This window comes from Zosterops lateralis (genome assembly GCF_965231275.1).
Source record: "Zosterops lateralis genome assembly, chromosome: 1".
NCBI classification, from domain to species: Eukaryota; Metazoa; Chordata; class Aves; order Passeriformes; family Zosteropidae; genus Zosterops; species Zosterops lateralis.
The window spans coordinates 128831069-128858272 of NC_139762.1; the positions used below are offsets into that span (position 1 = coordinate 128831069).

At 35.3% G+C, this 27204-nt stretch overlaps 1 protein-coding gene across 10 annotated transcripts in view; it reads right to left on the minus strand.

Moving 5' to 3' along the window:
• The window catches only part of VPS13B (vacuolar protein sorting 13 homolog B), a 438627-nt gene that overhangs the window by 318591 nt on the left and 92832 nt on the right, over positions 1-27204 (minus strand). For all 10 annotated transcript variants that reach the window (XM_083871399.1, XM_083871402.1, XM_083871397.1 and 7 more), the window contains one exon: positions 23125-23309. In XM_083871399.1, the coding sequence (XP_083727525.1) occupies positions 23125-23309 (185 nt within the window). The remainder of the gene's footprint in view (positions 1-23124; positions 23310-27204) is intronic.

The following is a 27204-nucleotide window of genomic DNA, read 5'->3' on the forward strand; positions in this document are numbered from 1 at the left end:
AACCAATTCCAGACCCCATTGGGCATCACCCAGACCATGCTTGCTTTTCTCTCCATTCCTACCTTCTCTTCCCTGCCCCCCTCCTCCATTTTTTCTTAAAATACAAGCTATTTTATAGGGTGACTGTAATATGATACCATGATCATCGCTGATTGCAGTTAGAAACAGAGCCTTCTAATCCAGCTGCTCTCCACTTCAACAAATGCCATTTAAAAGCTACTTCATAAAAACATTATTGCTTCATACTTAAAAGACATTAAGTCAAGATTTTGGAAATTCCATTCACTTGATTATATCAACAAGTGTAGTATATGCTAGATTTATCATTAAAGCAAAATCCATGAGAACTGTTTTCCAGACTTCAGCTAATGCTCTTATAACACATTTGGCCAATGAAAGGGATGAAAACCAGTAGTGCTTTGAAGCAATAGCCAGTAAATGCCGTTGTGGTTTACCAAGAGTGGGATGCACAACCTATTACACCACAGTTAATGAAATTAAACCATTTTTCATGTTTTTTAAATGTGTCCTGTATTACTTGCTTGGAATCTACACAACTGCTTCATCTTTGAGACTTTTTTTTTTTGGTAGTAAATTGTATCTCTTACATCTATTGTTAATTGAATCAGTAAGCGACAACCACTGTTTTGTATTTTATAATACTATTCAAGCAAAATAACTTGATAAATAAACTACATATTCTTTTTTTTCCCCTCCATTTAAAATAAAGTTCTAAGTTTGTTTCTTACCCAAAGATGCAGGGAAAAGATTTCTGCGAGGAAAAGAGTATCAAGTATTTGCATACTACCTACTTGTATCAGATGTGCATTGATAAATAGTTTCCTTACATAACATGTCTTTACATAAAATGTGCATTTCATTTAATGCTTTCTTGAGAGAAAAAAAATTCTCCTGGCAAATATTTTGGTGAAATACATTTGTAAAGCTTTAACTCCAGTCAAGTGCAATTTTTTCAGCAAACAAATGAAGAGGTTTATTTACCAAAATAAAACACTGTTTATTCTCTATTATCCTGACGTCTTGAAGAACCAAACAGATAATTAATGTTAAAACCCCATTTACTTCTCTAGCACTGCTAACTATTTACATATTATATGTATTATTTATTAATATATTTAATATATTTAATTAATAATAATTAAATATTAAAGCCTAGCTAAATTAAATCCTTAAAGACAACTACATTTCTCCCCTATTTAGCAACACATTGTATATTCTCTTATTTGCATCAATAAAACTTTGAAAACTTTTTCCCTTGGCCTTTAAGACAGAGAGCTCACAAGAGAAAACTAATTTCTTTCTAGCAGTCCAACCAGCTGTTGTCTTAAGCTAAGAACTCAATTCTCCTAAACCCTCCAAATTGTCCAAACGCAGCTCTTCACACACTGCATTTCAGCAAGTTAATTTATCACTGACAAATGTTAACCAATAAACTTTTCCAATTAGCATAATTAGTTAACAGTACACTGCGGGATGGTCAATAGTCCAGGTCATTTTTACACTGCCCACCATAAGAAGCCACTACTATTCTTCCAGAGGGATATCATGCCACAATTTTGCTAGTTATAGTCATCAGCAGAGTGAGAAGACCTATATGTGAGAGATTATTGATGAAATAGCATCAAAACCAATTTGTAAGGGACAAGACAAATGGCAACAGCCCTTCTACTAGTCCAAATCAGAAGAGCTACTGTCTTCTGTTTGCTACTTAGAAGCACTTTACTGTATATTTGGAAAAATACTATTATAAAAATTAGAATTCTGATACTGGGAGGTGGGGTGGTGGAATGAGGAAATAAAGATATGGGGCCTTCCAATAATGGAACTTTTTTTCAGACAAATCACTTTTCCCACATAAAACCATTAAAAGTCAACAATGAAACTCTCAGTTCAACTTCAATACCTAGAATATAATTTTTGCATCTATTAAAAAAGAAGTATCCTAAAGACAAATCAAATGGGATTACTGTGCTTAACAAAGAACTGCCCTTATTAGCAGAAGTGTTGAGTAACATTGGCCTTTAACACAAGTTACACTGCACACCCAAGTGGCAGTGAAGTTCAGATCATATACCCTCATTTCCATAATCATTTTCACATGCCTAGAATGCATTAAATACAATACCATCTTAAAAATGAAAAGCAGACATTCCTTTAGAAATTAATTCAGTATTTAGCACATCACAGACAGAAAAGATCTCCTCTTTTTACAACACAGAAAAACTGGAACATAATAAATACTATAAGACTGTTTGTTATTTCATTTGCATTAATTCTGTCCTATAGGCACAAGCATACCTTACTGCAATTGCAGAAAGATTACATTCATGTCTAAAACACTGTATTCTAACATGGAATCTTCTTCACCACACATTTTTACAAACCTCACTTTAACTATTCCTGCTCAATAGTCTCCAGCCGCTTCCCAGAAAAAAAACACACATCACATAATATTTCCCCTTATGAGATTCGTTCCTGACAAACAAAAAATGTAAGCCTACATTTAAAGAATATACATATCTGCAATTCATAAATGCTAGCATTGCAGAAGGTGGAGATAGGGGGGCCCATGCAAGAGCACTCATTGACTTTAGAGAGGATAAAATCCTTCCTCAGTCTTTATGTGGGTTATCCACGTTCTAGTTAATTCTGCCCTGATGACAATTGCTTCTGGAACAAAACTAAAATCACTGCATTTGTAGCAGTGATATTCTTGCTCATTTGTAATTATTAATTCCAGAGGCCAGCCTGTGGTTCTTCTCAGGATGGCAAATAGAGCTTAACTAATAAACCCTTCACTGTGAAGGACTTGATTATTTCTTCTGGATAAACAGGATATCTTATGAGAAGTCACCAAAGAATTAATGGTAAGTCGAGCTAAGTGACATTCCACCCAACAATTAAACAAGACACATTAAAATAAGCTTTAACTTACATCTTCTTTCAGGACTTTCCATTAGGCTACTACAGCACACAAGAACAGAAATTACCTTCATAGTGCTAAGAAGCCTCCACTTGGCAAATGCATAATGAACCACAGGAATGAAAGTTCAAATGATGTGCATATAAGCAAGGGAGCAGGGAAAAAAATCCTCTTTAAGTTCAGTTATATCACAGAATAAATAAAAGTTTCTAATGTGTAGCTTCTCCATTTACACAACAGTGCATTAGCTACTACTTGGAGTCATTATATAACATTTTATAGTGTAGATCCTAGGACTTAGACAATGTCAATAAAGACAGGAAATAATTTTTTTCAACACACCAACCAGAATGCATAATTAATAATCAGACATATGGTTCAAATTAATTCCTAGAGGAAATAGTAACTAATAAACTTTTCACAGAGTACACAGAAGCGCTGTGTAGATCAGCTAGATGAAATGGCAACTGATGTTAAACATAAACCTTCAATAGGCTTCATTCTGTCACAGGAAACTACACAGCTTCAATTACATTCACAGGTGGAAAGATTTGAATCATCTTGCCAATGCAAAATAATGCATTGCAACAGGAGAAAATACACAAAAGATGTAAAATATTTACAACAGGACATCAATAAAAGAGAAGTGAACATGATTTGTAGAAGACAATTTACCTCAGTGATTCAAATATAAAGAAATTTAAATGTTTTTTAACAAAATAAAACTACCCTAATAGCACACATCCCATCCTAACACTTCTTTAAAAGGCATTTGAATCTTAATATGTCAATACTGATACGGATACATATAAATGCAATGCATTAAAAAAAAAAACAAACCCAACATAGATTTAAAAAAATTAATTCCTTATACAACAAATTATTTCTTCTGCTACACACATGATCAGTGTGGGGTATGGCCAAAGAAAGATTTAAAATAATCTTGCTGATGATCAAATTTTGTTTCTCCAGAAGACAGCTGATAATGTTAAAAATGGAGGCTGCTGGCAGTTTTAGAAACCTACTAATTTAGAATTACTCCAACTTTTGTGCAGATAATGTTTTGGGTTTTCTTCGTTTTTTTTTTTAAAAGCACCACAGTTTTACAACTCATTAAGGTGTTTTCCAGCTTCACATAAGGTAACATTCCTGTTACAAATCCTAAAGATTTCGAGAAGTCTACAACATTTCTACTGCAATGCATAAACTGAGACATAAGAGAGCAAATTAAAAGAAAGTAATGGTAAGGATCTTAGAACACCATCTAAACAATCCAGCAGCATTGCTGATCAATCAGTTTGCTCACAAATATATTGCATATTCAAGAGAAATCAAAACAAACGAGGATGAAAACAAAGATATTCTAATTGCACCCAGAGATAACAAAACACATATTCTAATTGCACACAGAGATAACAAAACACGTACATCCTTTACATATTCAAGCAACTGAAATGTCAATCTTCCTTAGGAAATAAAAATCCCAGAGCAAATGAAAGTAGAAATGAAACCAAGGGAAAAAGGTTTGGCTCTACACACTAAGAATTGCCTACAGCAGCATGTTACAGAGAGGGCCCTGGAGCTTGGCTGAGCTTCAATAAGGATTGGGTCATCAGTGGCACTGTCGGTCAGTTAAGAGATGAGGTAATGTATTTACTTGTTTTCATAAGAAACTGTACAAAATACAGCTATACAGCCTGATCTACAGGAGATTTTTGTACACTGAAATCAATCAATTAGAAGGAAATAAATGACTGAGAGACTTGAAGGAGATGCATCTTGCCTATTTGCACAAACACAGAGGAAACCAAACCAACCCCACCACCATCCCCCAAAAAGTTCATATTCATATTTGTTCCAGTAATACCATACAGGAAGGACTGTTCTTGTTAACCAAAAATCATCTTGTTAACCAAACTGCCTGCCAGGGATGGCATGTCTTACTAAAAATATTTAAACTGGTTTTATACTGGGGATAATATTAATGCTTAGAATAGTTTTGGATATGAATAGCAGTTTTCTTTGCATTGCACACACCTGCAGCTGTACAGAGGCATGCTTCACAGCTCCTCACAACTGCAGGATTCCTTCACAAACACAATCTCCACAGGTACCTTCCTGCAATCAAAACTTTTTTTTCTTCACTCCCATTTCCAATTTCTCCCCTTACATCTCCAAAGTAGCTGACAACCTTTCAGTGTTGATATTTTTCTCTCTCTTTAAGGTAAAAAAAAAAAACCCCACAGATGAAATCTTTACACCAGTATATGTGCAGAAATTTCACCACACAAGAGCGGCTTAATAGTGACATCTTCTGAAATGACCACCACCAAATAGTAGCAGTATAGAAACAGCATTACAAAAAGTTCCTCTTTCAAAATCAAGACACTAAATCCCACCTACACACTAACTGCAGATCTCTGCTTTGTGAACTTTCAATGTAAGGATGTTAGTAAGAAAAAATTCAGCTGTTTTACCTCTCAGAGTAACACACAAAGTATTTTTGGCACAATGCTACATTACAACACAGCAAAATGTAAAATTTCTTCAACCTTGACACCCTTTTCATTGAGGCAATATGGACTTCAGCATTAATTCAGCCATTTACCTAAGTCCAGTGCAAACAATAAGAAGCAGGTATTAATAATTATATTAAACACATGAAGAATGTAAATAAGCTTAACCTGCAAGACTGTACATCTTTCAGAAAGTAAAAGAACTTGATGCATTAAAATGTGAGCTTGAGACTGCTCCAGAGAGTGATATTAAGACCAGGACAATTGCTGGTTCATTCACCTTTGAGGCATTCTCCTTTGGGGCAATGCCATCATCCCCTCTGCCTTCAGTTGCCTCCCATGCTCATGTGGGCACATTATAAGCCAGAAAAACAGCTAAAATGACTGAAAAATAACCCTCAGAAGGAAAAATAACCCTCAGCTGGATCCACAAACTGAATGAACTGCTCACATATCTGCTTGACTATAGATGTGGGAAAGCTGCTGTCAGGAGTGCAGTGCACAGGGCCCCTATACATAGTAGTATGGTCCTGCATCCTAAAAATAAAAGGAAATCACATCCTTTATAAGACAGGACAGTTGAGGTTTTAACCTCCCCCCGCCCCTTATAAACATGCCTACAAATCAAAATCTGGCACCAAAACACTTCAAGAGGGTGTACAAGAATAAAAGGTGCCAGAAGTTTCCAAAAAACTATCCATGACTTTGTAAGATCTAGATCCAAGTGTTAGATGTATGTTTCCTGAACCCTAATGCCTTCCATTAGGGGTACAGTCAGACTGAAAAAATAGTTTAAAAAAATCTGAGTTAAACTGACTGTAATCATGGGTCTGAGGGGGCACAAAGCAAAAACCTTGATCCATTATAGATGAGAAATCATAACTGCAAAGAAAACACAAATCATTGCTCTGTAATGTACTTAATACCCTTCTTTTCTAAGGTAAATATTATTTGTTTTTACTTACTCCCTAGGAACCTCAAGCATCAGGGCCCTGTTCTGCTAAATTAGTAATTCTGAAGAGCAGCTATGAATGCCATCATTACATTAACTTAATGCATTTTAGTGTGAAAAAACACTATTGGTTTGACAGCATAGTAGAAAAAAAATAATTTCATAATATCTGAGATGCAATAGATACTGCTAAAGGATGTTTCAAAATTAAAGCACAGCCCAGTCAGAGAAATCAGGTGGCAAATATGTGGGCAGAACTGAAAAACTTCAGATTTGCAAATTTCAACTCACATCCTTGCAAATACATTGAGTAGAAAAATTTATCAAATAGTGTTCAGAAATTTTGTCTTATATTTTTCCCCACAAAATGACAAAAATCAATAACATGTATATATTTATGTATGTCTTCCACAGGGTCCTGGTAAGAAATTACAGACCACAGAAGCACAGATGCTTTGAATGCTCAGTTCTCCTACTGACATAGCACAACATAGAAAACTGTTGTTGAGATGTTGGCTGCTATGGTTCCTGCACATTTTCACCATCCATACTTCTGAGTAGTGAGATCCTCTTTTATAAATTTGGTGTACATTTCTTGTTCAAATTTAAATAATTCTGGATTTTACACCAGCGGATTCCAATAACCATTTAATTCAAATCCTACTGTGCAACAGCCCTATTACTATTGTTTTATATTCTTCCTAAATAGAGTGTTTTGTACTACATACTGGTGAGGTTTTTTCCAACAATTCCGAGAAAAGGATTATTTCACCTTTGAAATGATGAAAAGCTCTAGAATAATACAAAAGTATATTTAGTGGGTTTTAAATAAAATAATCATACCATCGTACAAATGTCACTAAACTGAACTGATGCATAGGCAGTCTTGATTCAGGTACATTAGCATGAACAATCATAAAAAATGCATAAAGAGTAGTAGAAGCCTTCTTAATGAAAAAATATAGAAATGTTTCCATATGTTTATGAAGTATTCTTTACCCTTTAAATGAGCACATTCAGATTTAGTTGCTGGCTTTGTTTCAGAGAAACCCCATCTGTACACTACATCGCTTACAGGCACATCTCAGTCATGCAATAGCTATGTCACAGCTCATATATCAAATAAAAATCACATTCAAGGCCACACAACCTTATATACTCAAAGTCTTCCATTCTATTTTAAGTAATCCTAAGAGAGCCCTTATTGCACCTCACTGCTGATGTCACATGACTTTTGTTGGGAAACAGAGTCCTACAACTGAAATATCAAGAAGTTCTTAACACAGATGAGAATGATATAAAGGAGAACTCCATTGTACCGATATATTCTGGAAGCCTTTTTGTTTTTTCAGCAAAGAAACAGGTGTGGAACTAAAAACTTAAGAAGAGTAGCACTGCACATCATTATGTGGTATTGGGAAAAGCAGGATTAAACATGCGGAACTCACGGTAGGCTTAAGGAATTCATCTGACACAGATTCCAAGGCTAATAAAGCTGATGATTCACATCAATGACAGAAGGGAAAGAAGTTGTCTAATCTTCCTGAGATCAAAGGTTTCAGTGCCAGAAAATTGCATTGCAAGTCCAACAGCAAGGACAGCTGAACAGGCAAAAGGCTTCTATGCACATTACATAGCAGTCCAAAAGCCATCAACTTTTGTAGCAAGGAAACAACATAACAGCTATATTAGAAATAATGCAATCATACAAACCCAAGCCATCTCCTCCACAGAACAACTTGACTAAGCAGAATGCTGCTGAAACATTTCTGTATTTAGGGGGGTTTCCCCTTATTATAAGGAAGATTCCCTTGCCAGAGAGAATTTGGGGAAAAAAAAAATCTGAGGTAGTCAGCTAAGTATAAATGCCTTACAATGAAAACCACTTATCTACAATTAAAAAGAGAGGTTTACCAATGTCTAAAATCACAATATATCTCTGAATTACTGGCAATATATATAAAGATGATTATTCAATTGCTGCTTTTCAGTAAGTTCTTGAGAAGGTTGTGTTTCCACTAGCCCATGAAATACATGAGTCAGTATGAAAGAATGTTTGCTTTTTTTGTTTGTTTTTTGTTTGGTTGGTTATTTGGGGTGTTTGCTTGTGGGTTTTTTTGTTTTGTTTTGTTTTAAAAATTACACTGATGACTGCCATAACAATAATCAGAAAATTATTTTATTCTTCTTTAACTTTAAATCAGTTTCCCGGTGTTTAGACTATCAAGATTTAATATCTTACATTTAAAAGAGCTAGTAAAGAAAAAAAAAAAGGCAAAATATACTTCAGCTAGCAGCTATAAAGGGTCAACTGCACTAAAGAGATACAGCCTGAACAAGAGGATAGTTCAGGAATCAGCTGGCCTCAATCAGAAAACTGAGGGAACCAACATTTCAAACAGAAAATTTGTGAACCACCAAGTAACCCAAAATGAATAGGAAAAGAAGGAAGCCTTGTGATCATCCAGCCTTGATTCCTTTAAAATACAGGCCGCAGGATTTTCCTCCTGTACTTAAACACCAGCATGAATCTATCAAAAAACCCCTGCAGTCTCACAAAGTTGTTACAGTCATGAACTGCTGTCAACATAAAAAACATCATTTTAACTGGAATTTGTTTTGGATAATGGAACTTTTTGTATCTCATTATGCTAGATGCAAAAGTTACTTTTGAATAGATAATGCAGTTGACAGAAATACAAGTAAATTTGTCTCTCACAAAAAAATTTTAAAGGTTTGCATGCAATTTCTGTTATGAGTTTCATCTCCCACTCCAAAGTCCATATAAGCCTTAAGATGATCAGTTGCCTTTCAAAAGAATGACTTGAGCACCATTTAGAAGTCGAGTTGATCTTTGAGGCTTCTGGAAGGACAAGACAACATAGAGCGTTAATCTGAAGTAGAACCACCACGGAGTCATTTCTCAGCTTGATGCTCTGTTTGTTTATAGCCTTAAAATTGGAGAAAGCAAAGAAAAAATGGCAGCAAACAAAATACATTCAACATTTGAACAGAAAGACTTGGCTGAGAGGTTATATTTGTATTTAACATAGGTGAAATAAAAAGTGAGTGGCAGATATTATGGCTTATAAAAAGAAGAAAGCACTATGGCCAGCAGGTTCCTGAGCTTCATCTAAGAAGTATCCAAACAGGGAAGCACCCATAAGGGCACTAAACAAGAAAGCTCTGTATTACCTCAGTGAAACAGAGCATGACTATTAGGTATAGAAGAAAACTGAAGTGAATTTTATTTGCACACATGCTTCAAGGTATTCTGTTAAAAAGTCTGCCATCTTCTTTTGCTGCAGCTCAGTTTTCTCATCAAGTGCTACCACAGCAAATGCACTATCTGACTCAATGCCTGATAGACTAAATACTTAATAGACAAATATTGAAAAAAAAAAGTGCCATATTTCTTTATTTCATCTCATAACCATGCATGTGGACTTCTTAGCGCTTACTGCAATGCTGTAAAAATCACCAGCTCTTTTCTGTTGATCATTTTCCCATTCAGTTTTTAAGTTAGAACAGCTTTCTACTAATATTGTTAGAAAGAAACTTGCCTAAAGGCTTACATTCAAACTCAGCAAATCATTCAAATGAAGGCAGCAAAGGAAGTGGGAGGGCATGAGATGTGAAGACTGAGGTCATGACAATAGTTTGGTCCAGTACTATTCCCTTTTTCAGACAGTTTATCCTTTGCATTTAGGAAACATTCTGTACCTGTGAAGAGAATTTTTCAAGACTTCATGCACATTTAAAGAAGGCAAATTTTATGAATTAAAGAAGTAATTGATCTTATCGTTGAATATGGTAGAGGTACTACCTTGGCGATAAGCTCACAATCTGCTGGCAAACTGCGTTTCATTGATAACATATGGGATACTGCAACATACGAATAGACAGCGCCATAAAAGCGATCCCACTGGGAAAGTAGGCTGGACACGAAGTACACATCAAAGCAAGTTTTATAAAAAGCTCTCTTGAAAGACAGAAGATCAAGTGCTTAGCACTTTGCTGATCACAACCACCTCATCTAAGCCCAGTGAACAGAATACAGAGCTAACTGATGAAACCAGGAGCTATGAGAGCTACAGCGAGACACAGTCATACGAGCTTTCAACAGAACTGCAAATGCTGGTATGTCAGTGCCTCAAAGCTTTGTTTTAAAGCTTATGCTCAGTCTAAAACGAGTAGACATAAATATCTATGGATTCCTAATGTCTCTGAAGTGATCTGGTTTGTTGGCACAAATAATGTATTTTTAGATACAATTTCCTAAAATCATGCCCGGAATAATGCAGTTCACCCCTCTGAACTGTACTGTATCTTTGTTATACAAAATTCCACAGCATTTGAAAAGCTCTTGAATACACACAGAAACAATGTTCTTTAAAAGCCAAGAGCAACTCTAAAAGAATCTACAAAAAGATTGGGTATAACAGGTATCTAACAGGTGTTTTACACTGTATACACTACAATTCTAAACCTTCCAGTCAGATGTTTACTGACAGAGAGTACCAAGCACAGTCATAACTACTTACAACAGCAATATTCATTGTCAAGCACTTATAAAAAACTGCATTTAAAACCTAGAAAGCATGAACAACAGTATGACTAGTTTAGAAAATAAATACAAAAATACATAAATAAAGTAAATCATCATCCCTCTTCCCAATTCTTTTGCTTATAACAGAAGGAAACTGTTTTGCTTTTGTACATTTTTGATGTAAGGCAAGCACTCTTCTGGAAGGCAGGGCTGCCACTCCTCTCCATTCTACAGGGTAAAAATGGACTCATATCTGATAACAAATCACAACAGATTCTTGTGATATCCAAAGTTCCTCTAACAAAACCCCTATTTTATTCTCTAACTCTAGTCATCCTTTGGAAGTGCAGAAGTTTGAAAATTTCCCTTTTATCAAGCAAACAATTAAACCAAGTTCTTATTTAACTTCTTTTGCTGAACTGTACATGTATGACTGATTAATTCTTCACAAATCTGAAGACACTGAAAAAAAAGTTCTGCATCTCAAAATTTAACTGAGGTCTCAGTTTCTGAGATGACACAATTGTTCAAGGAGAGGAACAGCATTTAGTGTAGTCCACTGAAAGCCAAAACATCAGAAAACACAAAATACGAAAGCCGAATGGACCCATCTATCAAACAACATGCACAACCACATCTGGAGAAGGTAGTTTTTGCTATCCACACAAACCAAAAGACACCAGATAACTTCTGAGTACAAGTCACTGAGTTCATACTAAATAAGCTGATACTGAGACACCAAAAAATGGATTTTTCCTAAAAGCTTTTCTTTGAAAATATAGCAAAAAAGTAAGGAAAATATTCTGGGAGATATATGAAAATGGAAATCTTATGGACTCCTTGACTTTCTAAAATAGTTAAGAAAGCTATTAGTCAGTCTGAAAACTCTTCTTGGCCATCTCAGCTTGCAGTAGAGCAAGTGATTAATTTATTAGTATTTTTAATCATTATTACTTTGAAAACTTTCTCCAGTGATTCCAACTACTAAAATATCTGGTACTCGGCTACATCACAAATCTGAGTTTACATAAAGGAGAATGAAAAATGATAACTAATGCGAGAACAAAGCAGCTGACATAAGTGCTATATGCAACTGTGGTATGTCACACAAGCCAGGTAAAACCCAAGCAACCATAGGAAGGGAACTCCAAGTCTCATCACAGGTGTAAAGATGGCTGGCTTCTATAATGTTGGAATTCTTGCATTTTGCTCTAAATTATCCAGTATTTACTTAGCTCAGAAAACAGAAATAGTCTACAACATAATTCCACTATGGGGACAATTCATTTGAAGAACTAAATGTAGCTTCTCGACAAGATCACATCCCTTGGAGCAATTAAGCTTTTCTTCTTCCAACAGCACGTTGAGGAAAAAAAGAGTCCATGTCTTCAAATTGGAAAACTTTAATAATTACTGGAATTGTAACAGGAACCCCCTTCCCAGCAATCAAGATTTAAAACATTTCTATAACACTTGCTGAGATTTGCATTTCTTCTTCATTTCTGTATTTTCTAGTCACTCCCCTGCCCTGCAATAACTGGTGGGGGGAGGGGAAAATGGTTACCATAAATCCCACTTCAGAGAAAGCATTTTTAATGAGAAAAATGTTTGAAACTACCATGCAAGAGACAATTCTACCTAACCACATCTAACTGTTCAGGTACCCTGTTGTGTATTAAAGAAAAGAGGCAAATCAAAAGGAGAATGGGCAAAGACTGGAACCAAGAAGTTCAATGAAGAAAAGTGCCGACTATCACAGGATTTGACAAAAATACAGTAAAAGTAGAAAAAGAGCATGAACAAGATGCAGCAACAAAGCCACAGTATCAAACTGGAAGAAAATAGCATAAGGCAGTGCAATATCTGGATTTATTCTGCATTTCAGCATTACACTCAAAACAAAGCAAAAAAAAAAAAAAAAAAAAAAAAAAAAAAAAAAAAAAAACAAAAACACATTTGGTTTGAACTTGATATAGTCATAAAAGAAAGAAACTAAGCTCAGACTAGGGACTTTGCTTGTTTAGATGATCTCCAACTGAAATAAAGGTGTTTCTGGGAATAGTTCTGGTTACTTTCTTTAGTCAGCAGTCCTGTTACAAAGTATGCTTTGGAGAAGGTTAAGCAGGTGCAAGAGCTCTTATTTCACATAAGACAAAGATCCCAGAATCCAGGAGCTGTGGTTATACAGAGACCTCTGACATCTCCTTAGAATCCAAGATTTTGCTTCGTGTTCCACATAGTGTGATACATACCTTTATAATAATACACAGTTTGCCTACAGCAGTACAACACTTCAAAGCAAAATCAAAGCAGCTACATCTGCTTGTGCCATTTTTAATTTTCCTATTATGCTTCACACAAACAGAAGGAATCCCATCAAATAACACTGTAACAGAACAAATCCCTTTCTATATTAGCTCTTTGATAATTACCTTCCAATAGCAAAATCAAAACTGTAAAATGTTAATTTAAGAGCTTTCTTGTTTACTACAGTTTCCAGAGAATCTATTGTTTCACTGACTTTGTCTCCCTCATCATTACTACATATATTACTGCGTATGTCTACTTTTGGTAGAATATTACTCCAAAAGAACTGGCTGCCTTTAGAGACATAACGCTAAGTGAAAAATAACTGGGCAAAAGAGATGCTATAATTGAAGCTCAGTATTTTCCAGTAAAAATACACTTTCTGTCCTTACCATTACCCTATTACATATGCCTTGTATTAATTATATTCTGTGACTATAAGGTGGACTAGACACATAGGAAAAACATTATTCTTGACTGCAAGAAATACAATAATTACTCCTCATATAGTCTGCATTTTTAACAGCTTAACAACTCTCCCACATGGTATATTCCTGGAGAAGAATATATTTTTCTTGAATATCCATGCAATTTAAAAATGGGATTTGGATCTATAATCGCTAGGTTTAAAATAATTACAAGGTATGTATCTTTTTAAAAGCCTGATTTAATATAATAAGAAATCACTTGGGATATCAGACTTAAAAATGCTATTGCAGTACAAAATGATCTGGCATCTCTTATGGCAAGAATACCAATGGTATTCATAATCTTACACAAACCAAAATACTCTCACAAATGGAAAGTAATTTTCTATACCATTCACTAGAGTTTATTCCATAAAAGTAACTTTAGAGAATACTAGTATTTTCTAACTCTTAATATTGTAAACACTAATATGTTTTAAGCAGCAGTCCAATACTTGGGATCTGTCCCATGACTTCAACTCAGTACAACTTTTATTTAAGCAAGACTATATGTATAACAAACTTACTACTCAGGGTTAGCAGTCAATATTACATATTTGCAAACAGAAAACATGTTTCTACCATGTCTAATAGTTCTTCATTCTTAAACCTATCTACTTTTGACTATGCCTTGGCCGTTTCTTTCCTAAAAACTACCACTACAATAAACACATTTTTACTACAATACGTTCCTCACAGGAATATTTCAATTTTATCTTTACTATTTTCTTATTTTATTCACATTCCTTAATAATCTACTCCACTAAAAAATTCCTAGACCTTTACCGCCTCATCAAGATCAAAACCTATAATCAGTCTGTTCCTTTCCAAACCGAAATGTCTCATTCTGAATAAAAAGGAGGAAGATACGCACTATAAGGCATTCCAAATTCTTTTAAAGTGATTCAAGGTGTTTCATAAATAAAAAGAAATAAGTAAACATAATGAAAAATGTCCAATTACACCATAAACAGGAAACATTTTACCATAATGACCATAAGCTATAATCATTTCTTTGTGCTGTAGCACCTGTATGCATTTCCACTTCCTCTCAGAATACCTCACTACACAAACCAGCATCCCACAAAACAGGATTCTTTAATCAGAAGGGCAAAAGGAGACATGCTGACTGTGGGAATTACCACAAATGTCAAACCAGCAGAAAGTGATATTCTAAGCTGGAATAATTCATGTTATACATCAGTACATTTACTAATCAGAAAATAGGATGATTTATCTTATATGTAACTGATGCACGGACAGTCAGGTTAAATCTAGTTGGCATAAGAATTAGAACAGGAAAAGGATTTCAGAGTCAGCATCACAGAGTGTTAAGACTAGGCAGGATTTCTTGGCTGTAGTTTTGTTTTAATGTTTAATAATGTCAAAAACAGCAGCAACACACTTGACATACTAGCAGCCTTCCTGTATGTATGAGAAAGTTGTGATGAAGGCTCTTAACAGAGGTGAACAGTAGCAGAATGAAAGATAATTGTCATATACCTGAAATATGAAAGTTTCTGCCTGGAATGGTGGAAAAGCTTTCCCACCATGAGAACAGTCAAGCAGTGGCAGAGGCTGCACAAAGAGATAGGGTGTTCTTACTCTCGGAGATTTTTCAAGGTCTGACGGGTTACAGCCCTAAAGAACATAGTCTGATCCCATAATTGACTCTGATTTTAGCAAAAGACTGAACTGCAGAGACTTTTTGTAGATCCTTCCAACTTAAATTTTTTGACAAGCCTATTATTTTTTGCCAGGTACAAAGAAATAGCTTTCTTCTGCTCTTCTGAAGAGCAGTGTTCAGGAAATAGCAGTGACTGGCGTCACTACTTCCACTGCAACACTTCTGCACAAACCTTTTTCTTAAAAAACACGGATGTCAAGAAAATACTATGGCCATCTCATTCATGATTTATTCTTGTATCAGCAACCACCGATGGTTTCCAGGTTCATTCTAAATTTGACAGGTTGTCTGGGCCTTTGCACAAAAAAAAACCAACCAAACAAACAAACAAAAAAAAAACCTTTCCTTCTGTTATCTCTGAAGCTTTCTTTTATGTGCACTCTGAACTTTCCTAAAAAAATTCCTAGTTCCTATTATGCAGCAGATTCAAAATAATGTTCTTCCTAGCCTTGTTGTTGCAACACTGAATTTCAGTAGTTTAGCCCCAACATGTTCATTTGCTCTTAGAAGCCACCATCTATACCTCCCTGTAGAGTTTTTCACCTGATGCAGTACCTGGCAGCTAGAACAAGGCAAAAAGGCAGCCTTCCTCACTGCTATCCAAGCACAAGAACAAGCAATAACATCAAACTAGCAGCTGAACAAACAAAACAGGTGCTCTCAGTCACAGCTTCCATTGCTATTTGTGCAAACAAACTACAGACTGGAGTTAAAGGCACTATTTATAGCTAGCTCTAAGCTTCGGTGTCTTGGTTTTTTGGTAGCCCACCAACATACCCAAGAGTTTGCTGTTCATTTCAACACAGACACTGAACTGAGATCTCCTGCCAATCTGAAACAATTCAGCTTAAGAAACTTTATACACATTTATGCACAGCTATGGATTTTATGCATGCATGCATCCCTTTCACAACCTACTGATTTATCTTTTCTTTTTCTCCTTCACTGTTCTGCTGACAGTGTGTATACATTCACTTTCAACACAAAATACATTTAAAAAGTCTCGTGAATTTTAAAGTATATTAGATTCTTTAGCACAACATTATTTATTAAAGTTAAGCTCGTATGAATGCTTTAAGTATGGCTACCACCATTCTTTCATCACAATACTGTGTGTTTCAATTTCAAAGCTTATTAGTGTATATTAATTAGACCAGAAAAAAAAAAAGGCAATCATAATTACTGGTTTCAATGCATACTTTCCATGACAGTTCCTCATTTCAGGCCACAACAGACTTGTTGCTCCTGGCAGGGGATTTATTCAGATACTCAGCAAGATAAACCTCACTGACTACATACTGAAATGATAAAATGTTCCACCCATCTCCTTTCATTGCAAGTCAGTTCATGACTTAAGAATATCACTGAAAATGTTTACTACAAAAGGAAATAAAACGTTATACACAACTATATTAAGCTTTAAAAATTAGGTTAAAGAAGAAATCATTCTTAGCCTGCTAATCCATGCTGGTTTTCCATCTAAAACTACAGGTGATAATCTACCAGTTTCAAGGAAATGCACAACATATAAAAATAGTCCTATTTACACACTGCATTGTGAACCTACATGAAGGATGAGGACACACATGAGTAACCACCACCACAAGACAGTAAACTTTTTATACCATGCAAATTTCATGTAGCTATGTCCTACCACTCCCAAGCAATAAGAGAACACATGCTTACACTTCAATTTTAGACAGAAATTTCAATGCATACTCCTCCAAATGAATGCAAAATTGTCCATGTTACATGGAACAGAGACTAAATGCCAGTATGTTGCAAAGAAGTTAGAGCTGAACAACCAGCATTACCTCTAAACTTTGAAATGCTGGGTTTTTGCAGGCTTTTGTGTTTTGGAGTTTGGTGGCAAGAGAGCAGGCAAGAGGGAAAAAAGTAGTTTTAAAAACAGGGGTATTAGAAAGGCAGGTCACTTATTTTAGTCTTTTTCCTAAGTGGTTAAAAGAACTATGCAGCAGCTCCACAAGCCTTTTTTATATGTACACCTGGGAAGAATACTGAATCCTGTTACTTTCCTCACTGCTACCCTGATGTGGTTTAGACCAGATGTTTAAATGTTACAGTATGTACATTTTCTTCTCTTCTTCCAAGGCAAAAGCAAAATAAGAGGAATATTTGACTTCACTCCACAAGAGACCTATTTAATAGTTTGGCGGTTATGTAAGTAAAGGTAGCTTGGCTAAGTCAATGTTGACGACATACAGAATGACATGATCCTAATGAGTTGGAAAATATTGGCTCTCATGAGATTCAACCAGATGCTACTGCGCTGAGAAAGCTACTGTATTATTGAATTTCATTTTTATGAGGTAAAATTTATTATTCAACCATTAAGGTATCCCACATGAAATCTTGCATAAAACAGTTTTACATTTACTTTCTGGAAAATAGATTTATTTTAACTTTAAGACATCATTTACATGAGGGATTCAATGCCTATTTGATCACCTTTAGTAGAGAAATGTAAGGTCTGCAAGCAATTTTCTCAAAAATACCAGATTAATGGAACCGAACTGTCAACAAAATAATGAACTACCTGAACAGGACAAGGAAAAAGTGGTAGCGAGTTCCAGTTTTCCAGAGTAAACTAAAGCCATGTGTTACTGTGTATGTATTTTCTTGGCAGACTGAAACAGTTAGAAACAGAGTGCTTCAGGTACTTACTAACAAATAATGAAAAAAATACACAGTAAAATTACTCTATAGGATTAATCATGCTCAACCCTTGAAAGATCTTAACTAATGCCGTTTTCCTAATATTTTGGTATTTTGTGCACTTACATTTATTTTTTAAATTGTATAATAATAATAATTGCAATAATATTAACATCTATACATGAATAATGTAGAAAGTATGATGTATTTCAAATTCCTATTTGTTTTCACACTTAGACTGACTGAAATGCAGAATCAGGATGTTTCACAAGCATAAGAACTCACATTTTTTAACTGACATGTAACATGCTGCTGTGCCTGTATACCAAAAGGATTATAAAATTAAACCAAAACATAAATTTCCAAAGAGTTGCATGTGGATTGAAGACTGCTTTTGTGATATTTTTTTTTATTTTTGATGTAATGCATTAAGAAGTTAGTAATGCTTTTTCTTGACCCATGAAAAAGAGCAAAAAGCTGTTTGCAGCTGTTTTACTTTCTGTTTGCTATGCTGCATTTTGTCACTTGTATTCCCATCTATTTTAAGTTTTCCATCTATTTAAGTTTTTGTCACTTGTATTCCCATCTATTTTAAGCTTCCTGAAACACAACTGTTTCAGGAAGTATGCATCAATCTTGTAGTTAAATGATAATTCCTACTCATTGAAATAGTAAGTTTAACTGTTTATATTATCTCTTTTATTTTTTTTAATCTATCTTGACTTCTAAGAACCCTAAAAAGAACTTTTACCAAATAGACATTTAAATATATGGATTACAAAAAAGGTGTAATTGCAATGCAGGGAGTTAAGTGCTTTCAGAAGTTTCCTTAAATTCCATATAATTTATAATTTAAAACCTGCTCTTAGCAGAACTAAATCACCTCAAGCTAAGACAGACATAATATTTAAACATGTTTATAAAAAAATTCTAAAGTAAAAATCATACATTTTTCTTGACATACTCATTTTATCTGTCCTCCACAGTTCTGAGCTCAATCAATCACAGTACTGTACACATCTTTTACTGGAAGTTTCAAGATAAGAGACCATACTAATATGTATGACAAATACAGATTTTAGGTGGTACAGGCACTTAATTTTTAAATTCTGTCAGAAACAAAACACACACAACTTGCTTTTGAGACTTAAAATTTTACTTTTTTTCAGGCAGCTTGCCTTTGCGCAAGTTAATTAAAAAAAAAAAAAAACCTCTCAGATTATTTAATGAAGACCGCAATCTAATAACAAAGTAGGGAATATTTGAGTGAGTAAAGTGTCTTTCTCCTAGCAAGAAAAGGTTTCTGAAGAACAACGGGACAAAAGTAGATGGGGGACAGAAGAGTGTTAATCTTCAAGCAATCTTCCCTTTTTGGTATTCCATTAATCTATTACCAAAAAGCATCTGTAGAGCTCAGAGAGGTTGTTTTGAATCCCTAGGCCAACTTTAGTCTCAATTACCTTTGAAAGAAGTTTTAGAGCAGGGTAACATTTCTGCTCCAGGCGAAAATTTAGGACAGAACCCCAGACACTAGCAATAAACTCTGTTCATATGTGTCTAAAACACTGAGAGCAGAGCCTTTTTAAACTAGACCCATTGAAGGTCTTTCAACCATTACCGGGCAAACAGGTTCCCAAAGGGGCCGTTGTACCTTGTGAGCCTCTCCACAGCAGGTGAAAAGGCCAACAGTCATGTGGTCCTCTCTGAGGTTTCCCCCTCCTGCAACTCATGTACCTGTACTTGTCTTCCTATTAATTTTTGGTTTTCTTAACTTCTACTGCTTTTCTCCTTTAACTTTTTCTACCTGCTTCTTGTTTCACATTCCTCTGCCACTCTCCCCTTCTTATTACGTGATCCTCTTTCTCCTGTTTTCCTTCCTTTCCATTTTTTATTTCTATTTTCCCTGATTTATCTCGTTCTCTCCTATAGAACATCTTAGGCTATATTCTAAGCCCACATTATAAGTTTAAGTGATAAAGTTCTAAAACTGAAAAAATGACTGTGTTGGAAAAAGCATATAACTATGCTTTTAGCACAATGGCTGCTAAAATCATCTCAGCTGAGAGGTTACAAACATTTGTAGTACCACTTTTGAGTTCAAGTAATACTGAACTGATGTGTTAAGGAAGCCCAACACTCAACAGCACCTGGCACAAAGCCCCAGCAAAGACATAAAGAGCTCAGCAACAACTGTTTCAGTCCAGTAATACTCAATCACAAACAAAAAGTGGCAATACAGACATAAGCAGTTGAGAAAGTTATGTAAACAAACGGCAAACACAATTCAGACTAGCTATGTATGAGGAGCTACCTAGAGAAGAAAAATTTCAAGTCACAGTATATTTCATAATTGGTAGAATCAATCTGGGCAGGTAGCTAATAACTGGACCATTTCCATAGGAGGACACATTTCATTCACAAATAACAAAACAAGCATAATGTTACACTGAGTATCAAGAATGTACAAAATCCTGTGATCTGCCTACTGCAGATATATTTGCTGGAAACCTAGGGATAACATTAGACCATTACAAAATATATAAGCCCTTTCTTTCTTTTCAGAATAATGTTATATATAGGGAGGGCTTCTAAATTTATTTTTAAAGGGGAAAAAAAATCTGGATAGAGACGTAGCTGTTTGTCCTGCTATATTTCTAATTAGTTAGAAAGATGGCTTTTAGAAGTTTGAAAATGTAAACACAGAAGAAAATTTGGGTCACTCTATTAATGAAATACATAGTTTACAGCTTTTTGAAACAGCAGAATGTATGCAATAATTTCAAGAAAAAGATTCCCCAAAAAATAGGATACAGTGAAGGAAAGGGAATCTGAGTATATTGTTGCTTTACAAGAACACTACAATTTAATAAACATAATCAGAAAAAGAAAAGGAAGGACAGTAAAAAGCAATTTAAAAACAAGTGTTTATACTTTCATTCTTTGTAGTAAATTAATCGAAGAAATATTAATCCACAACACCATGGGGATGGAGAGCTATTTTCCTGAAGTATTATTTCTGTCGATAGCCAAAACCAGCTTGTGCTCAGATGAAAAACACAATACCATGGGGAAAAGGCAATGTTTTCCTTGGCAGTTTAGGTTACACAAGAAAAGCTTATCTGTTCACCCACAAAGATTCTCAGAGACCCAGTGGCAGGAGGGGGAGCCCAAATACTTCTCCAGGCTCAACACTTGAGCTGCGTAAAGCCACTCTGTACAAGCCTAAAGGAGCACTGGGGCATGCACTGGCAGGCAGGAACTCAAAATAAGGACTCCCAAGAAATATTCACCAGCTTTTGTCTTATGTTGGAGAAACTAAGTTGAATGTAAGTAAAAGTTTTTAACAGATGTGCCTTGTTTACTGAACAAGTTCCTTATTGACTGCATTATCCTCATAGTTACTTCAAAAAAAAAAAAAAAAAAAGAATTTAAAAAAATGACAGAAGAAAACTTGCAATCTCAACTTCCCTGTGCAAATACAGTCAAGTATTTTTTAGAGGCTTACACACATACATGTTAGTGTTAAAGTATGTGGAAGCTAACCCTAATTACAAGGTTGATGCCTTTTCAGCAAGGCATGATATTAAATTTTACGCAACAGTATTCAAATAAAAGGTAGTAAGTAGGCTTACAGAATCAACCAAGCCAAAAATTCAGACAAAAGGATTGACAGCAATCATTTCTTAGCCTTGAATCCAGAGCTGCCCTCAGTCTAGTCAATGCCAAGCACAACTACAGAAGTATAAAATTTACCAGGTGAAGCGTTAAGCCATGAACAAGAGAAGATCAAAATAAGTGCATTTATTGTTCATTTACTTCATTTGAAGTACTTAAAATGTGTGCTCCAGATTTCTGTTCTGCAAAGATACTGTTAGCAGAGCTGTTTCACAGTTCGTTGAATTGATGGACTGAAACATGTTTCAAAATAGAACAGGTTAGTTTAAAACCCTAAGAGGATCTGAAGTGATCAAACAACTGTACTTTCAGATTTCTCTGTGGTGTGGATTGTAAACTTGCTACCTTCACAAGTACAGGGACTTGAAAATAAAATGTCACAATGCCATTCTTAGGTGACCCACACGGAATGAAGGAATAAAGACAAAAGAGACTTTCATGAAAGAAGGGAAATTTTAAGTAGTTATTCCAAGGGTTACACAAATGTTCTTTTGCAACATTAGATCAACACATTTAACTTCAATAAACAGGAGGAGTGAAAAAGAAGAATGGAAAGGATCAACAAAAGCAGAGCTGAAAGACTTCCATTGGTCTAATCTACCACTCTGCTTCAAATCATAATTTTCTGCACCTAAATCATTCTCCTAACACATTCTCCAAGACTGGCAATGCTGGATATTCCAAAATATCTGCTATTCTTGTTATGGGATTATTCACAAAAATAAAATAAAATTAAAAATAAAAAATAATCATTTTCTGGATAACCTTTATGCATGTGAAAACTCTGGTTTCCTCTGTAAGCTAGTCAAACTCCTTAATTTATTCCCAAAATCTATGGGTGTTTAGCAAAAGAATGACAGATAACAAGTTTCATTATTTATGTAATCATCACCAACACTTGCATATCTTCAGCAATTTCACAACAGTTCAGTAACATTTATTTACGAAATAATGAGAAACATCTGCAGCCCTTCTAAAGAATTCAATGTATGCCATTGATTAATAAAGCCCTCAATGATCCAGTTTCACCTCTGAATGATCCTGAAGTAATAACATTGTACCATAAAAGGAAGCAAAAGTGGATGTTTCAGATGAGGGAAGCATGGAAAAATTATCCTGTATGGGAAAATTGAATGCATCCAGAAATTGGTGCCAAGGAGTGAAGCTGGGTGGCTTAGCTTACATCCTGGATTTTAAATATAAGCTATAAATACCCACATACACACAAAAAACATTCTCCCTGTTAGCTGCTATAAGTAAAAGCATGGATTTAAAGATACAGTTCTATGGACACTCACTAGCAGTACTCTGTACAACAATAAATATTTAATCAAAAGCATCACATATTTACCTGAAGTTTGGAAAACCTCATTCAGTAAGGCTTCATTTATCACCACTGAACTGACATTTCCAACAGGATGACACCAGCTCTGATAAATAGTTTGAAGCAGAAGGGTTTGAGCTCTAGTTGCTTGAACTGTCAAATTAGGGAGCTCAAAAACGCATTCTGTTAGTGGGACATGAGCTTGCTTGGTCCTGTTTAAAAAAAAAAGAAAAACAGGAAAATCATTACTTCAGCACATAAAAATAACCATTTTAAAACTTAGTCACAGAATATTAGAGTACAAGTGGTTAGTTTGTAAGGTTGGAACTATGTGCCTATTAGATTTCTTCTTCTAAGAGTTGATTCTACTTACACTGAAATGAAACTTGTTACATGATTTAACTTCATATTTCCTTCCAGAACATGACAGTAAAAAATCATATATTTTTATCTAATTATCTCTTGGTTTTAAAGTATTTAATAAAAGCAATTCCATGTGTTCCCACAAAATAAGAGTTATTCAAAATTGTGCAGATACTCAGAACACATAAAACATCCGTTCAGAAATTGAAAATAACATTTTTTTTATTTACAAAGCTTACAGTTCATCACTAAGTGACATACTGCTAGCGACCCAAAAAACATATAGACAATATTCACACATCAAAATACAAACAAGCCCAGATTCTATATTTTGCTGACAGAGCTCATTAAGTGATTCTACTATTTTTCAATGCCTTACTTTTTAATTGGGGAGGAGCAATAGGAGGAGACAGACATTTGATAGGGCAAAATAAAAGACATTTGTTTGGAAAATAAATTCTTCTGTGACAATATAATCCACCATCAACAAGAATGCTTTAGAAAAACTATAGCAAAGTCAGTAACTTACTTTTTCTGCCTAATTTACACAATTTACCTGAAATAAAGCAACAAGACTGATTTGTTACATTCAACAAAAACTATAAAGGTGCTTGAGCCCTCTCAGTTTGGAGCCCTCTACTGTATTGTGTTTTTAACATTATCATTTTTACCCTAATCACCTTCCATTCCATCACTGAAATGTACTTTTTCTGCTATTTCACATTATTTTCTCTAATGTCCTATAAGGCAGAAGGGTTGGACCTAGATGACCTTAAGGTTGCACCAAATCTTAACCATTCTATGATCCTACAACTCCATGAAATATAATTACTGATACACGTATTTGCTCGTTCTCATTCTGAAGAATCTCCTCCATTAAAAAATTTTAGGGACATGTTCAAAGCCCCTTAAAAATAAACAGTAGGTTAGTGTTCTACTGGGAATCAGACCCTCAAATGAGGCAAAGCTGCTGAAGCTGCACACAAAATCCACTGTCCCTGAAAAAAAGCATGTTTCACCAAAATGCTCAGGGACTGAAAATGTAAAGACAGGCAGACATTCAATGACTCTTCAGATCAGCAAAATCACAACCTTCCAAGGAACTCTCAGAAGCAGCCATAATACACCACATCTACCTAGGCCCAAAAGAAAATGCTAGCAGCTGTATGACCTAACATATGTGAGCTACTACTGACTGCAGAAACTGCAGAAATGCAGGCCATTTGTGATGATCAAATTCTAAAATGCTTAGCAAAACGTCTGGCACAGAAGTCTGTTACTAAGTAGTAGATTTCTTGAACATTCGGCATCTGACTGGGAGAGCGGGCCTTCACCAAGACAACTGTGAAGAGAAAAAGCTGAAAAGTTCATTTCTCAGACTCAGGATCACCATGCTCTAGATGCAGCAGCAGAGTAATAAAATATTCTGCTGCTAACACTTTTGGCCCATAAGCTGCAGATGTGACTTACGAAGTCACATCTGTTTGGAAATAAGCATTCTGAACAACTGAAGACATCTCTCAACCACTATGCTGACACAGTGACACAGCTAAAGATAATGTCATCACTCTGAATTAAGACTTGAGCATGGAAGTATTCACCTCAAGTCCCAAACAGAGCTCCTCCATTAATTCCTTGTCAATATGAGCAAACAGCTGCTAAGTGAAAACCATTTTCTCTGGACCAAGAGGAATTAAGCTCAGTCTTAGATATCTACTGTATAAACAAATATCCACACCTTAGATTGTGGCCTAGAACCTTTTAAGGTAAATCAAAAGAAAACAGCACTTGTAGACATAATAGCAATCCATTAATTCAAGATCTGAGGATTATAAATTTAATGTCTTTGCAGGTCGCTGTTTCTTGCTCACTGCTTATAAAGGGACATTACGATACTTCTCAGCTGTGGATGCCTACACCACAGATCAAAGTGTCAGATAAAGCCCATCCACAACAGCCACTGCTCCTCACTAAAAATAAAAATATGAAAATAAAACAAAAACTGATTCTTACAAAAGAAGGTACTCATCAAAGATTCTCAGAAACGGATGTAAATACAGATGAAGGACAAAGAACAAACAAAAACAGATGTTGTAACCTTCTATAATAGTAACCAGTATTCTTTAGAATGAGGTTTTCCAACTTCATAAAGTTTGGAATCAGGATTACCTGTCTCAAAAATGCTAAGAAGGGGGAGGAAACCAGCAACAAGACTGCCTCTGATTTGCAACTCATTTGAAGCTAATGACACAATTATGCTGCCAGCTTCAAATGCCATTTGCAGAAAAAAAACATGGATGAAGGAAAAACATTACTTGTTTATATGGGAGAACTCAGCCTTGTGTCTGGTAGTGGAAATTTCTTTCATATGAAGACACACCACGCTCCACAACGCCCCCACAAAAAGAGCAGTCTCCTGTTTGAATAGATCTGTCTTTGAAGTCTGAATCTACCTATAAGTACAGCCTTTGTTGCTAGAAAAATCAAAACTCATTAGAGGCGTTTGAAGAAGAGATCTTGTATTAAACCTTGTTTGGTTGGGTTTTTTGGATTTTGTTTGTTTCAATAGGAGTCACAAACACCAAACAGAGAGCTAGAACAAAAAAGTTAAGTATGACCTATTTGGGGGAACTGTGCATCTCCCACCTGCCTCACCTGTTGACAGCCAGGCCCATACACATCTTTCTGGACTGCATGACCAGACCCCATTTCCAGGCTCACTTCTATCAACTGCAGCACAGTAGGTCACCAAAAGGGTAAGAAATATCTGTAAAAAACTCCTGAAGCTCTTCCTGCTTCAGTCTGGAGTTCAAACACACTGCAAACCTTTCCTGAAAACGCTCTTCTCACAAAATGTACAAATCATAGAAAAGAATGTATCCAAACACTTTGAATTTAGCTGGTAAATCCATGTAAAAAAAGCATTTATCTAAACATCAGAAAATTACCTAATCTGAAAATTAGAACTGCTTTAAGGAGAGATGAAACAAAAACTGAAAATAATACCAGTATTAAGTCAGGCAAAGAGAGAGAGAGATGCTGCCTGGTTTAAAAAAAAAACAAAACAAGACCAAAAAAAAAAACCACCACTAAAGAAAAACACTTTGAGTCAGACACCAAAAAGGAATAAAGAGCCAGGAACATATTCTGACTATTTCTACCACACAAATGCAAGAGGACACACGATCACTATACTGTGGATGCAATTACACAAAACATGTGTCCTATTTCAGCTCCTCAGATACACAAGAAATGCTCTATGCAAGTGTACACATGCGCCTGTAGCCACTCAAAGAATAGCTCTGGGTACAGTGAAAAGCACAGGTGGAGACTACAGTTCTGAGACCTTTTCTGATATTCATCTCAAGTTAGAATTTGAACTTGTTTTCCTAAATCTTCCTAGAGTTTAAATCCAAGCTCAGTAATCTATCAATTTAAGCAAAATAGGTGTGCATGAGTAAAGGAGTATGAAAGGGAATTCTGTACTTAGGAAAATCCATTCTGTGAAACAAAATGGGATACATAATAATTTATTTTAAAATTTAAGATTTGACAGATAGCATAGCCCATTTCTTTTACACAGAACTGAAGTTGGAAGACTAGCTGTGCACATTAGGAAAGCTTTTGCAGGCATTACCTGGAACAAAATGGAATGCGTAGTGACATCAGATTGTTTTCTGGTATTCCTTTTTCTTTTTAAATGCCATGCAATCCTTTATTAATCTCAGTATGAAAGTGCACTGT